Raw genomic sequence first — 14,934 nt, forward strand, 5'->3', positions numbered from 1 at the left:
AGTTTTGACCTCTATGTTAAAGCATAGGCTAAAGCATTATCTTGCCTAGGTGTGTGAGAAAAAGAAAAGCTTCGCAGAGAGCAAGTTGGTGGGGCATTCCACTTTGTAATGCGTTGATGCAAATTTCTGAGTCTTCCTCAAAAATAGACTCATGTAAGCCGAGTTCTTGAACAAAAAGGGCAGCTCTTCTAGCAACAAGCAATTCAAGCATGACTACCGAAGATGACTTAGGTAATTTTTCGGATAGGGGCCATAGGGCTACCATAATCTCCACTTGGGAATTTCTGACAGCAACTCTAATACCTACTTCATATGGGTCATTGAACAGAACTTGATGGCATCATGACTGCTCATATCCCATTTCCGACTAAATTTGTTGTCTAGCCAACTTATAAATCAGTGGTTTTGATCCAATAAAAAAAAAAAGTTTTTGAAATCTGGACCAAACCAGTCGAACCAGGATAATTTTCGGTTTTTTAAACTTATAAAGCCGGAAATTATATTTTTCCTGTGAACTGCGGTCAAACCGCACGGTTTTCTAAACCGAAAGCGGGTTTTCCAGTTTCTTCTTCCCCAAAAAATTTCACCAAAAAATGGCGAAAAATAGTTTGGGTCTTCGTGGAGAGCAACTTCTGTTTTGTTGGATCTGTTCTTTAGAGAAGAAAGAGTAAGAAAGAGCTAGGTAGAGTAAGTGAAGGCTGAAACTGCATGTGAAAGAAAGATAATTTACTGTTTGAGAAACTGGGGAAGACAAGAGTGTAGAGACTAGAGACTGAGATGGGGAAAGAAAGAGATGAAGTCTGAGAAGTAAATGTTGGGTAGAAAAGCAAAAGACTAGAAGAAGCCATCAGAGTTTGATTGCTTGGGAAAAACGTGATAGTGGAAATGAGTTGGTTTTCTCATTATTTGTTTAAGTTATTTTTAAACTTAAAAAGCCGAGTCTTTTCTCATTATTTGTTTAAGTTATCTTTTTAAGTTTAAAAAGAATTTAAACAAAGAATTTACTAATGTGTGCTTACTGTTTACGAGGTCTTAGATCTCATGAGTTGCGAATTTTTTATTTCCTAAATGTAATTTACATTTTTTTTATATATTATATTAAAGGACTTATTTACTTGAAACTTGAAAGTATTATATGAATAATAATAAAACATACTAATAAAATAAGTAAATCTTTGTATTTTTTTTTATTTTTTGGAGAATCAAAACATAAACTCATCATAACTATAAACTTGAATGATAATGGTAATTTTAATGTAATTTTTTATGTTTTATTATTATTATTATTTTTTTTTATTTAAAAGTTGTGACAATGTACTTGAAAATGATATAATTATTTAATATTTTTAAATCATGATTGCTCATTTTTATAGTTTTTTCTTATTTACTGTTTTTATTTTATTATTAAATAATTTATGACGTTATCACTTATCATAATTCAACCTCAATTAAACATCGATTCAACCCAAAAAACTTTAAACCTTTTTTTTTTTTCTAGTTCTATTAATGGTCCGGGTTTCAAAACCAAGTTAATAATTTCTAACACTTCCTTATTTCATAGAACAAACGCTTCTTTATGATGTACTTTAGGCTTTTTGTCTTGAATAAAATTCACTTATTTCCCATAAATAAATAAACTTTTAGCACCATTCATATAATATTACTTGTTAATATGAAACCTTTCCTATTTCCTAAAAATTTATTTAATGAGATCCATTCACAAAATAAGCAATATGCTATTTAAGTTTATTGGATGCCCCAAGCCAAGGTACTAATTGATGATGCAATTATCTTTGTAAATCAATAAAGTTATAAATTATCAACTTTTTAAGCCTAGACTTATTTTAATGTTCTATCATACTAGAAATTATCTTATAAGCTTGTCTCCTGGAGCAAGCCTCTTATAAGCTTGCAAACTCCACAAGTATGAGATCCATAAATATGTGAGATGCCTACCCTATGAATTAGATGTACAAGATAACATCCCTCCCAATTCAATGCCCCTCGACGACTTTTTGAAAAATAGATTTTTAAAGGCCAAAAAGAAAAACTTACAAAATATATTATTTTTAATAATTTTAATTTTTTTAAATGAAAAAAAAAAATCATTTCAGAAAAACCTCATCTTGATGGTTGATAGTATCAGTATGTGAAAATAGCTTTCATTCTAAAACTGTATTTTCTTAAAATAATATTGGAGAAAATATTTAATAAAGACATAAAACTATATTTTCCATTAATGTTTGTAATTTATTTGAATCTTCCCCCCACCCAAAAAAAAGAAAAAAGAAAATTGAAACCAAACCGCGGGCTCCAAACATCTATTATAGATCTATCAAAACAAAATCCTCTCTCTTGCTCTCTCTCTCTCTCAAATTTTCAAAAACCCCTATTTGTTAGAACTTTTACCTCTCACCACAATCCCCCGCCATCACTTGACGCCACACACCACCATGGCCTTGGATCCCCAGCCCACTCCCACCACCGCCACCACAACACCAACCACCACCGCCACACGTCCTCTCACAAACATAAACACAAACACATCCCCTGCACAGCCAGCAAGACCCGTGTATGTTCAAAACCCACATCCTCACCACCAGCACCACCAAATCCCCCATTTGTACCCACAAGTCCGATCCCCAAACCCCGCCCAACAAGGAATCCTCTACCCTGTTGCCTCCTCTGGCCGTGGCTTCATTCCCAAACCACCTCTTCAAAATTCTGTCACTGTTGCCACCAACGACAATGTTACAACAGCAGCAACTACTACTACTACTAGTGGTGTTGGTGTTGGGTACCCCACTCGGCCTTTGGTCTCTTATCCTCAAGTCCATGTGATGAGGCCTCCTCTTCACCACTTACACCAGCAACACCCAACTTCTCAGCTCCCCTCTGCTACAAACCCCATCAAGGGCATTCCTATCTCTACGCACCAAAAGGTCCCAGCTTTTTTTCTTTTTGGAGGTTTTTTGCTTAATGGGTTTTGACTGTTTGGTAGAGAAATTTGATGGGTTGGTGTGGGTTTTCTTTGAATTTTGTTTGTTTTGTATGTTCAATTGGGGTTTATGCGTGATGGGTGTTGTCTGTTTCTTCAAAACATATGGAAAACTTTGATGGGTTGCTTTTGGTTTCTCATTTTTTGTTTGTTTTCTATGTTCAATTTGGGATTTTTCGTGAAGGGTTGCTTTGGGTTTCTCGTATTTTGTTTGTTTTCTGTGTTGAATTGGGGTTTATGCTTGATGGGTAGGGCTTTTTCTGTTTTTTTAATGAAAATTATATCAACAAAATTTGTGGTTTTCTTTGGTTTCTCATAGTTTGTTTGTTTTCTATGTTCAATTGGGATTTTATTTTTTATTTTTTTGGGTGATGGGTCGAGTGTTTATATAATAAAAGTATGAGCAGCGTTAATGGGTTGCTTCTGGTTTCTAGTATTTTGTTTGTTTCTGCTTTCAATTGGGGCGTATGAGTGATGGGTAGGGTGTCATTATCAAAATGAATTCTGCAAATTATGTGGTTTCCTCTTAGTTTATCATTATTTGTTTGTTTTCTGTGTTCAATTGGGATTTTTGCTTGATGGGCACTAGTTTGATATTTTCACCTTTGAGCGCATTCATGAGCTCCATAAGTGTTAGATAAGTTTGTTTTTCATGCTGACATTGGCATGGTCAGACATTGGAATTCAGTGGCAATAGATAAAAACAATACTGCAGATATTGATTGTCTTCTCCTTGTTTTGGGTTGCTCCTCCAACTTCAGTTTCTGATTATAATGGCTATAAGGATCCCAGGTAACTTCTCTATAAGATAGCATCATTTTTCTTTCATTAATGCATATATGTACAGTTTAATTGATCTCTTGTGGTGCTTTATGTAGGGACAAAAGTATGCATGCTTTCTCTAGAGGCAAAACTGTAGACGAGTCTTTGTACACGATTAGAGATCGAAAAGTAAGCATATTGTTTTTTTTTTTTTGGTTGATTGGATGTATATATGCATCATGCATGCAGAAGAGATATGCATGACTTGATTCACTATCACTGAAAATAGCTACCTGAGATTATGGTTTTTCAATTGTTCAAAAGCTTTGGTTATGTTGTTCAAAGAATGCATTTTATTTACTAATTGTGGGACGCAAGATGCATGTGCAATGGGTTGATAAGAATATTACCCTGTGTAATTTGAAGTACATTTGTCCCTACCCCCTTTCCAAAAAGAAAAAGAAGCAAATTCTCTGTAAGAACTTATCTCATTGCTTGGCTTGTTTCTATTCCCTGTTACATCTCTGGCCACCAAAGGTGAGCTGAGTAGGTTTGTTTTAAATCAATATAAAATTTTAACTTTCACAGTTCTGAACTTACAAAAGAAAAGGAAAAAAACACATGTTGATAAACAGAGAGAGAAGCACATGATGCTTCCCCAGAAAAGGAAAATCAATACGAGGGAAGTTAAGGAAGGGAATAGAGTTTTCGACATTTTGTGAGACATGAGATATAGAGGCTGAAGCAACTTCCTGTAATAGCTAGAAGGGGAAAGGATTGCGTTTACAGAATTTCTGTTTTCATTGTTTAGAATAGATGGAATCGTTAAAATGTTTGGATTTTGTTTGGAAGGAAACCTCCTCTACTTATCTTCTGCTAAAAGTTTTTGGAATTGGCTGAACTAGATTTAGCTAAAGAGGAGTATTCATTTTGAACCCTTGTTTGATTTTATTTTGGAAAAAAAACCATCAATATTAATATAAATCTGTCTTATATTCAAATACTATTCATTGTGAAACAGGAGATAGAAATATATTTAATGCTGTCCTATTGCCATCCCTATCGCACTCGATTTCCTCACCATCCGAAACTATAAAGCAGATAAGAAGAGAGATAAAAAAATCTTATGTTAGTGTCTATTATATTTTTGTTCATTTGGAGTGTTAATCGTTTTAAAGTTTTGGTGTACTGTTTATTATAACTAAAATGTCAACTTGAATTAACATTTTGGCCTTTCGTCATGATACATTTGTTGCTGCTTATGTTTGTAGGTCAATATAACACCAGATGCTTCTCTATATGCACTTTGTCGATCATGGTTGAGGAATGGTATCTCTGAAGAATTTCAGGTTTGCATAATTTTGGATGGGAATTTTTCTTATAATGCATTTGGAGTATGCTGTGTTTTTCATTCGCTTTTACGTCAATGTTATTACTCGTAAGCAGTCTCTGTGTAGCTATCAACTTTTACATGTTAATCTTATGTATTAAAACAAATTTTGCATGTGGAGATTCTCTTTATGCAATTTTATTTTTGTTTGCTTTTATGCTAATGCCAGTTTCTTATTAATCAATATTTATGTATTGACATGTGCATGTGCATGTGCATCATTAGCTAAGAATATAGGAGGTAATGTAATGTCAATTTATTGCATATTTGATTTCAAAGAACTTATACAGAGATGTGAGTATAATGTCATTTTAGAATGCTCCTACCAGCCTTTGGATTCAGTACTGATCTTTTGTAGACTTCACTACAAACTTGGAGACACTGTTTTGTGCATGTGGCCAACCTTGACTAATCTTGTTGAGAATCCATAGTCGACCCCAAAAATCTGAGACTAGAGCTTTTTTGTTGTTCTCTTTTTTGAGTATATTCAATAAAGTTCTATACTCTCTCTCTCTCTCTCTCTCTCTCTATATATATATATATATATATATATATCATTCAGATCTATCTAGTCTTATTTTCTGTTCAGTACAGCCATTTCCCCAGTATCTAAACTTACATTTTTTGTTGTCATCCTCTTTTCTTCGTAATGCATTTTAACTTGAATAAGACCACACCTTATAGTTGTGGGCTTATTTATGGGCACCGTGTGTGCCTCCTAACATAATTTTGAAGATGCTGCTGAAATGGTTGACAGTTTCAGCTTTCTTTGAGAATAAAAAGTTATAGTACATGTTTTCACTTTAACTCATTTTCTAGTTTATAATTGTACTATATGTGTATGATCACATCTCCCCAACTCTCATCTTGGTTCCTAGTGGATTTCTAGCATGTAATGGTAGATGATTTAAGTTGATGATCAATATAAATCCTTTAGTTGAAACTTCATCAATGTTGTTGTTGAAGAATATCAAGAGTGTTTGAAGGAACTCCTCTCAATAACTTTTGTATTAGCACTTCAGTGAAGCTGGCGATGAACTGAATTTTTGTGATTTCCTTGTAACTGCTTTTAAGAACATTGTTACACCAATTCAATTAAAGTTTATGTGGATTGTGCTCTTTGGTTTACTTTTCATCAGTTGGGCCTTAAAAGTTGGTTGCATGAGTTAATGCTTTGTAAATTTATTTTTCCCAATTGGCAGCCACAATATGGGGATGTTGCCTTTGCCAAAACCTTTGCCTATATCCGCGGCAAGCACTCATCTGTCAAAGAAAAAGGAAGGTGAAGAAGAAGAAGAAGAAGATGAGGAGGTTGGCTTATCTGATCATTATTATCATCATCTTTATAATTATAATTGCTATTTTTATCGTTTTCTATATAATCATTGTTTTTAACAACAAAAGAACTATTAGTATTATTGTCATAACAATAATGGGGTTTCCTTGAAATGAAAATGCGGTAGTGATCATTGTTATTGATGATCAATTATCTACGGTGGGTTATTAGATGAGCCCTGAATCCTTTAACCATAATTTAGTTTTGGGGGCATTCCTTAAAAATGCCACTGATATCATGATATGATGTACTTCATGTTTTAAACTGAGGATAAAGCTGTATTTTCAATTGCAGATTAGTGAGATGATTTTGAACTTATTTATATTTAACAATTTAATGACAAGTTGATGTAGATTTATGAAAAATTATATAGTTCTATTTAATACGTATATGTTACAGAGTTGAATATGTATGTTACTAAATCTTCAGTCTTTTTTGGATGTTTAAGACTTTGGTGTGTTTGGGCCCAGCTTATCTGCCAAAAGCTTTTTGCTTTTTGTCTCAGCTTTTTTTGCAAGTAATCTAACTTTTAGTTTTTTTGGAAATAAGATATATTATATATATATATATATATATATCTTTTGATAAACACTACGCAAATATGCTACTAGAAATAAGCTGCTAAACAGTACAAGCTTAGGAACTTAAGTGAGGCTCTGTTCTTATTTATCCATTTTCTAAACCTAAAATTCTGGTAAGTGTAGATACACATCTGCCTCCTTCAACACTAACTTGATTGTTTCTGCTTTTAGGGTGACGAATCTGTTGAGGATTTATCACGGAAAGATCTGTTAAAGAGACATGTTAAGCATGCTAAAAAGGTTCAAGCACGGTAAGTTTCTCTATTTCCTATGGTATTGGTACCATTTTTGTAATTGCAACAAATTAACGTAGCTATTTAATGTTTTGCTGTAGATTAAGGGAAGAGCGGTTACTATGAATTGCGAGGTATAAGAGCAGGCTTGCTCTTCTCCTTCCTCCCCTTGTAGAACAGTTCAGAAATGATACAGCTGCTTGAAACTGATGCACTTTGAACACATTATTGTCAACATTGGGGTATCCTCATGAGATGCATGCAAAGGCAGTAGATCAGTGTTTCAGGAATGATGTGGAAGTGAAAGTACTCAAATTTGCTGGCAGGCTTTGATGATCAAGATTCAAGCCAGACAATAAGAAAACCATTAGCGTCATATGCTTATGAATATACATAGGAATGTTGAGTAAGGTAATGCTACAACCAATTTTTTTAGCTAAACTTCTTTCTTAAAAAAAAAAAATTTGTAACTAAGTTTTGCCCGTAAAATATTATTTTTAAAAAAATCATCTTGCTATATAATCATCTTGTTTATAAAATGGTACTATAGCACAATTTTAAATATTTTTACAATTACAATTCCAGATAATGCAAACTTTCGTCATTTTGATCCTGTAAATTTACAATTGGGGCCAATGCTCTAAGCCCTTAAGGGTAAAAAGGTAATTAAAGTCCCCCTTATTTATAGATTAATACAACAGGAACAGGTAAATCATTTCTTCTCATCGTCTACTCTTTCACATATCAGCAGGTTTCTACTCCGATTCTATCTGCCTCATCTCAGCTTCCATTCTCGCCGATTCAACGGTAAAAACTTATCTCTGTCATCTTCATCTTCTTCGTTTCAGTTGAACTATGGATTATTATCATTATTAGATTGAATATTAGGAAACTTTTCCCCAATTCTATTGTTAATTCAAATTCATCCCAAATTTTTTTCAATGTTTATATGATCTATAAGTAATTAATGAAAAATTTACTCTTTGCTGGTTTAGATTAGATTTAGGTAGCCCACAAATTCAAATCAAATAATAATGTCTGTCCAAGATTCTCCATCTGAGGTTGAAATTGTCACTCCTGCTAAGAAATCAAAACGGGGTGGCAACTTCAGCGTAGAGGAAGACCAGCTTCTTGTGTTGGCATGGCTTAATACTAGAGTCAATGCTGTGCATCATGGTAATAATGACCAAAACAACAAAGCCCCATTTTATACAAAAATCGCCAAAATACTTCCACGAGCACATGAAGGATTCTACATGTACTATTGTCTCCCTAACAAGTTGATGGGGAGTGATTAATAGGGAGACGAGTAAATTTTGTGAGGTGTTTGCTAAAGTTGAAGCAAAGAATCCAAATGCTACCGTGGAACAAATGAAGGTATCAATTGTGTTATATTGCAATGCTTTCAAGAAAATGTCAATTGCTTAATACTTTTTTTTTTTTTAGATTGACGCCAAGGACTTGTTTAAAGAAATATACAAGTGCAATTTTCAATTCGAACATTGTTGGCTCTTGTTGAAGAATTTACCAAAGTGGACACTCAATAAGCCTAGGGAAAATTTGAGAAAAGAATTACCTCAAACTCCGGATTCAGTAGAGCAAGATCAAGCCGGGAGGGATGATGTCTTGCTTGATGACACTATGGATTTTCAGAGACCAATAGGTAGGAAGGTTGAAAAGCCCAATCGAAAGAGAAAAGATACTGACAAAGAAGTCGCGGAATATCTGAAAAAGAAAATGAAATTTCTTGAAGAATCGTGTGCACAAGAAAAAGAGGTTCTTCGTATCAAAATGGAAAATTTTCGCTTGGAAGAGTTGAGGGAGAATGAAAGAATTAATATTGAAAAGGAAAGGCTTCATATTGAAAGAATTAAGGAAGATGAGAGAATTATGATGGTTGATACAACTGCCATGTTGGAATCACAATAACTTTTTTATCATGAACTCCAAAAGGAAATCCTTGCAAGAAGAACTTTGAGTAAATAGTTGGGTTGAGATGATGTCTTCCTCTGACCTTATTTTGATAATAACTTATTTTAGGCATTGGTTTGTATTTTGTGACCTTATTTTGGTAGTAGGTTTTTTTAGGCCTTTATTTGTATTTTGTGATTCTAGAAAAATCCCTTCTCTCTTTTATTCAGTCCACTCCTTTGTATTTTCTATTATGCAATTTTGTAATCATAATATCTTAGCTTATATAAAACATCTTATGAATTTTCCTTATTTGATGTCACATACCAGTCACATATTAGATCAATGTACTGAATGATTTCCATATCCAGTTTGGCAACCTCAGAAAAATAGCGCACCAATTTACTTAATCTAGTACATGATGAGAGTTCATATTATATTTTGTGCAACAAACAGAATTGTCACTGTATTTTGTCATCTTCAAACTAAAGACATGCAAGTTCTCAGGTGCCTGGAAGAATAACTATGATTTTGACCCAAACTGGAAATATTCATATGGAGTTTTTCATAAAGGTTATGAGGTTCTTGGCACAACCTTTATGAACAACTTTTTGTGATGGTATATCTGAAAACAAAAGTTGTTCATAAAGGTTGTGCCAAGAAATTCATAACCGCAATCAGCACCTTTTTCATCTTCCATCCTGGCCCTCTTGAAGACTTGTGGTTGCTTTCTAGGAAAGGTTTCTTTCCAATCTGGGTGTTCAATCAGATATTCCCATTGCCTGAAAAGAAAAATTTAGAAAATAAATTATAAATACAAAAACTATTTATATTTTCTAACCAATCATTGTTTCACAAGATACATGTGCTGCAAGTTTCCAACAAAACGGGTATACATCTCATTTTTCACAAGATATCTTCATCCCTCTCCGCATCTCATTTTCTTTTCTATTCTTTTTTTTATAAGATTTTGATTGCAGTTTGTGCTGCAAGTTTTCAACAACAATTGATTAGAAAACAAAAATATAGGTGCTGCAAGTTTCTTAAGAAGTCTTCATCCCTCTTTGCTTCTCATTTTCATTTCTATTCTTTTTATTACATTTTGGTTGCTGTTTGTGTGTGTGTGTGTGTAAGAAAAAATATTGCATTATACATGCCACCCCCCTTTTTTTCCATATCTGTTGCGGGTGCGGGGGTTGTAATTAAAGACACAAAAACCAATATATTTATTTAATCTTAAATTATCTTGTTCTCTATCCAGTCAATGGCTATCATATATTGGCATCCAAAATGCAAATTGTGTAATGCTCATGAAGTTATTGCCTATTAAGTACTAGTTAAGACGCTTATGTCACAGACTAAATGAGGACTCCAAAGGGAAGCACAATTGGCTGAGGACCATGCCTCCTGAAGCAGAGGTCACTAGGTCCCATTCCCTTCCCCCCTCCCCTTAAGCCCAAAACAAACTAATAAAAAAACTGTAAATCCAAGATTTATTTTAATCAGACTATACCTTCTTAAATTATACACAAAATCTGGGGCCTCAGCAGAAGAAGAAGTAGAACATCTGAGAAGAATTTCAAAATTAGAAAGGCTTTGAAGTGTCCGAAAAATATATTTTTAGCGAAAGCTCTTCTATCGAAGGAAAGAAGAGCTCAAAGCGTCAACATAAATGGAGGAAAGAGTGAGGAAATACATTTTTACAAAAACCAGAGAATTGCTTTGGAAAGCAATGAATCCCGTGCTTTCTTTGAATGTAGATGATAGAAGTTGTTGTACTTTGTATGTAGTTTAACAATTGTACCAATAGCATGAAGCAATTCTGAATTGATCAGTTTGAGTATCATGTCTCAAGCAACTTGCCACTCCGACTAGGGTCCTCATAGGATGCAGTGACTCAAACTCTCCTAACGATCTCATCCAGACACCTCGAAGTTCTATCAAAACAGGCAAGGGTAACTAATCCAGTGGAAGCTTATACCTGAAACATGTTGAAAAGATTAAAATCAATATTTTAGAACATGGCTGCAAGCTTCAACTGCATGCATTAACCAATAAGGTCTGCAAACATTCCATAAAACTATAAAGACCACACAGGTAACTGGTTTAGTGGATTCTCAAAAAAAAAAAAAAAAAAGGTAACTAGTCTGGTGATTATTTGTCTTACCATGCCATTAGTCAGTCCGTACTAGAATCTGTCTTGCACATGTAACTAGTCATGCCATTAAATAGATCCAAACTAAAATATGTGTCATATAGTAGTATAAATATATGCTTCTTGATGAACCAAAACTATTTGATCCATTCTAGTAATACTTGCTAGAAATCAATACTAAAATCAGGATGCATATCAAATAAATATTTTGGCTTTCTTTCTGTACAATTGGGTTTTTGTCTAACTTAGACTTCAAATGTGGCAAATTCGTCAGAACTACAGGCTTAAATCATTAAAGTTTATAGAGGTGCAAAGAGAATATATGAGAATGCATATACTAAGTATCTAAATAGCTGCCTATAACATGACATTTCCCACATTTTTAAATTAAAAAGTTCACTCACAATAACTTTAGTTCAAGATTGAAGCTAAGGCTGTATATATAGGCCGGGAAATTAATTTTTTTCTCAACTACCTTGTTCACAGCAGAAACTAACTAGCATTTTTCTAGTACAAGTTTGATATTTCCAGATTGAAAAAAAGGCTCTATTTTTTCTTTCAAGCAGGTCTTAATTCATTTGCATGAACTAAATGTAAGACTAAATTGTCCCATTTGATAACTTCATGTATGTTATGGGTTTAATAAGAAGTTACATTGGTTAATGGAGAAGTAAGTTTCCTAAATAACTCCAACTTTGATAGGCAAGTGAAGGTTATATGTACAAGGAATTCGATCCCATCTCTACCTATAAAAGAGATATTCAGTGTGTTTGGCACCCACTTAAAAAGCTAAATTATTTTACTATTCAGCTTTTTTTTTAACTATTCGTGGCCCCACTACACTTTTTGGTACTATTCATGGATCCTGCCGTACTATTTCAGCTAACTTTTACCTTTATTTACAATACTTTCAGTAAAAAGTTTTCAGTTTCAGCAAAATAAGCGGTTCCCAAACAATGTTCAAAAAAAAAAAAAACGGTTCCCAAACATACCCTCAGTTATCCCATTATATATGCTGAATAGTTAAAGAAAAAAGAGGGTCAAGTGAGAGAAACCAATCTTAGATTATAGTGTCTTTTATATTGAGACTTAATCTTAAGAAAATTTCAACAATGAATCAAAATTAGGTTTATAGTTATTTTTGTGTAGATGTGAAAACATGATAATTCAAGATCCTAGAATTTTATATTATAATTGTTTATAATTTAACAACATAAAGAAAATATTTACACTAAACACAGACAATATTAAAGATATAGGGACCATAGAGTTGAAGCTGACAACTAAACCATTGAAAATGGGGTATGCGTTCCCTTCAGAATCCCTTCTAGTGTTATGCCCAAGAGCAGAGAGATTCTATACATGAAAATTCTCTGGTCTTGTGCACAAATTTTCAATAATTTTAGCACACAAAAAAAAAAAAAAAAGGAATGACCATCCAACTGTGCCGGTTTTCTGATCTAGTGCTAGAGTAAGCATATTGCACAGAAAGTTCAACACAGTCAACTTCAATTATTCTAATCCTCAAATAAATACATCTTCAGAAAATCAACAATAATATAGAGGATCTTGAGCCAGACATTTGATGAAACATCTTCAAAACCACCAACAAGATGCACTTGCATTCATTTAATTATGCAGTCTTTTCAATCCGAGTAATGGTAATTCATATGACATTTTTGAGAAGCCAAAACTATAGAGAAATATGGAGTACATCCAACTCAGCATCCAAATTGTGACCAATAACAGGAGATGACATCTGGGAGAGTCCCATGTTCACAATATTTTGAGAATCCATATGAACAACTGAGTTCTTGCACTTAAGAAAATAGAATTAGAAGCAAAGAACCAACATTCGACCAATTCTTACATTCCATTTTGCTTGTTGTCAATAACTAGGCACACACAGGTTGTTGCTTCATCAGTGCCAACAAACTTATCATATGAAAGGGAAAAAAACTGACGTTAAGAAGGAAGTTGGAAATGAGAATGCTAAATAGTGCTATAGTAATCTGTCTAATGACAACTATTGTATAACAAGTTGACAACATTTCCAACATTGTAATCAATTCATAAAACCTTACAATTTTATATATGAAATTCCAAATGGTAGTGTCTTAATGGTTTTTTCTTTGGGAACACATATCAACAAATGCAGGGCCAATAGTTGCATATTCAAGTTGGAACATGTAAGCCCAATTATCCTTTGTCCATTTACTCGATCCCTCCACTCTAGACTCTTTATATACTGAGAACTTCCTCTCTGGGATAGCCTTGAATGAATTTGAGGCAGATGCCAGAACTGGGTCTTCCATCAAAGCAACCAGGGTTTCACTTCCCTGTTCATAAGCAGAATTTTTCATGTTCTTTACTTGATCCATATAACTAAGTTATTTGTCAGATAAAACCCAGGATTTACAGTCCTAAAGGCAAGATTTTTCTCAGGGAAAATGTGATCATTTACAGAATTATATTTGCCCATTATGCAACCAAAATAGTGAAACACACACACACACACTTCCTTTTCATTCTCTTCTAGTAGAAGAAATTGGTGCCACAATTCCCCCCCACCCCCACAAAAAAGTTTAATTTTACACAGAAATGCACATATGTATGCTGTCATATGTACAAGATCAGCTACTCAACCAATCTTGACATCAAGCACCATCTAAGAGAAAGTTGTAAGTTTTGGAATTGCCCCAATCACATTTACTGTCAGTAAGTTCCTTTTTCCAATTAGTATGCTACAAGTTACACGATTTAGCATGATAGAAGAACAGTACCAACTAATCCAAATTCAAATCCTATCTCTATTCTACTAATACTTAAATAATAAATGATTAAATTTATTGTGATAATAAAGTAATATCAGAACATGTTATGGTATCAAACAAACAGTTCTAAGAGCATTCACATCAGCTCATGCAAACAATTCTGTCTATTTTTGTATAAGAATAAATATATAGTATAGATTAATTTTCATTTGAAGAATAAATATAATAAGGTTACCATATATTTAATAGTTCCATATAAAAGATAGGGGTACTTTAGAGAGTTTAAGTATTTGTGTGAGGGTATTTTAGTACGCAAAATGTTTAAACCCAAATGGAGAATCTTGTTATTAATAGTATAGATAGACATTCATAGTGATCACAATGATATCTCAGCAAAGAGAAATAAATAATGATAAAATTTCATATTCAATAGTATTTAATATAAATTTTTTTAAAAATTAATAACTATCATAATGATCAAGTTTCATATTTGTATTCATATATAAACACAAAAATTAAAACAAAATAGAGCCTTAAGACAATTAAAATTTAGGAGAACAAAAGAGTGACACAACAAATACACTAGCAAGCTTGAGCCTATCAGACAGAGCACCAAACAAAAAGTCCTTGTACCAGTGAACCTATTGCCACACACAGAAGAGAAAAGAGATATGAGTTTTACACTTCTTATTTCGATCTTGCTTTCAATATCACTATCATGGGCAATGCCCTTTTCCTATCCAACCCCACAAACCTTGATATAGTGCATGTCTACACAATTTGGTTCCTACACC

At 33.4% G+C, this 14,934-nt stretch overlaps 3 protein-coding genes across 4 annotated transcripts in view; 2 read left to right on the forward strand and 1 right to left on the reverse strand.

Annotated features, from left to right (window-relative positions):
* The window catches only part of LOC126724105 (putative disease resistance protein RGA4), a 57,672-nt gene that overhangs the window by 28,797 nt on the left and 13,941 nt on the right, over positions 1 to 14,934 (reverse strand). The gene's annotated exons all lie outside the window — the stretch shown is intronic.
* The window catches only part of LOC126724106 (uncharacterized), a 64,317-nt gene continuing 51,709 nt past the window's right edge, over positions 2,327 to 14,934 (forward strand). The window contains exon 1 of the mRNA XM_050428345.1: positions 2,327 to 2,409. The gene's annotated coding sequence lies outside the window, so the exon portion shown is untranslated. The remainder of the gene's footprint in view (positions 2,410 to 14,934) is intronic.
* Positions 7,793 to 9,440, forward strand: LOC126724109 (uncharacterized). The gene is made up of 3 exons (XM_050428347.1): positions 7,793 to 8,107; positions 8,301 to 8,677; positions 8,747 to 9,440. Exons 2-3 carry the CDS (start codon positions 8,672 to 8,674, stop codon positions 9,227 to 9,229), a joined length of 489 nt encoding a protein of 162 aa, XP_050284304.1. The 5' UTR covers positions 7,793 to 8,107; positions 8,301 to 8,671; the 3' UTR covers positions 9,230 to 9,440.

The sequence above is a fragment of the Quercus robur genome, chromosome 4 (genome assembly GCF_932294415.1).
Source record: "Quercus robur chromosome 4, dhQueRobu3.1, whole genome shotgun sequence".
In the NCBI taxonomy this organism is placed as follows: domain Eukaryota; kingdom Viridiplantae; phylum Streptophyta; class Magnoliopsida; order Fagales; family Fagaceae; genus Quercus; species Quercus robur.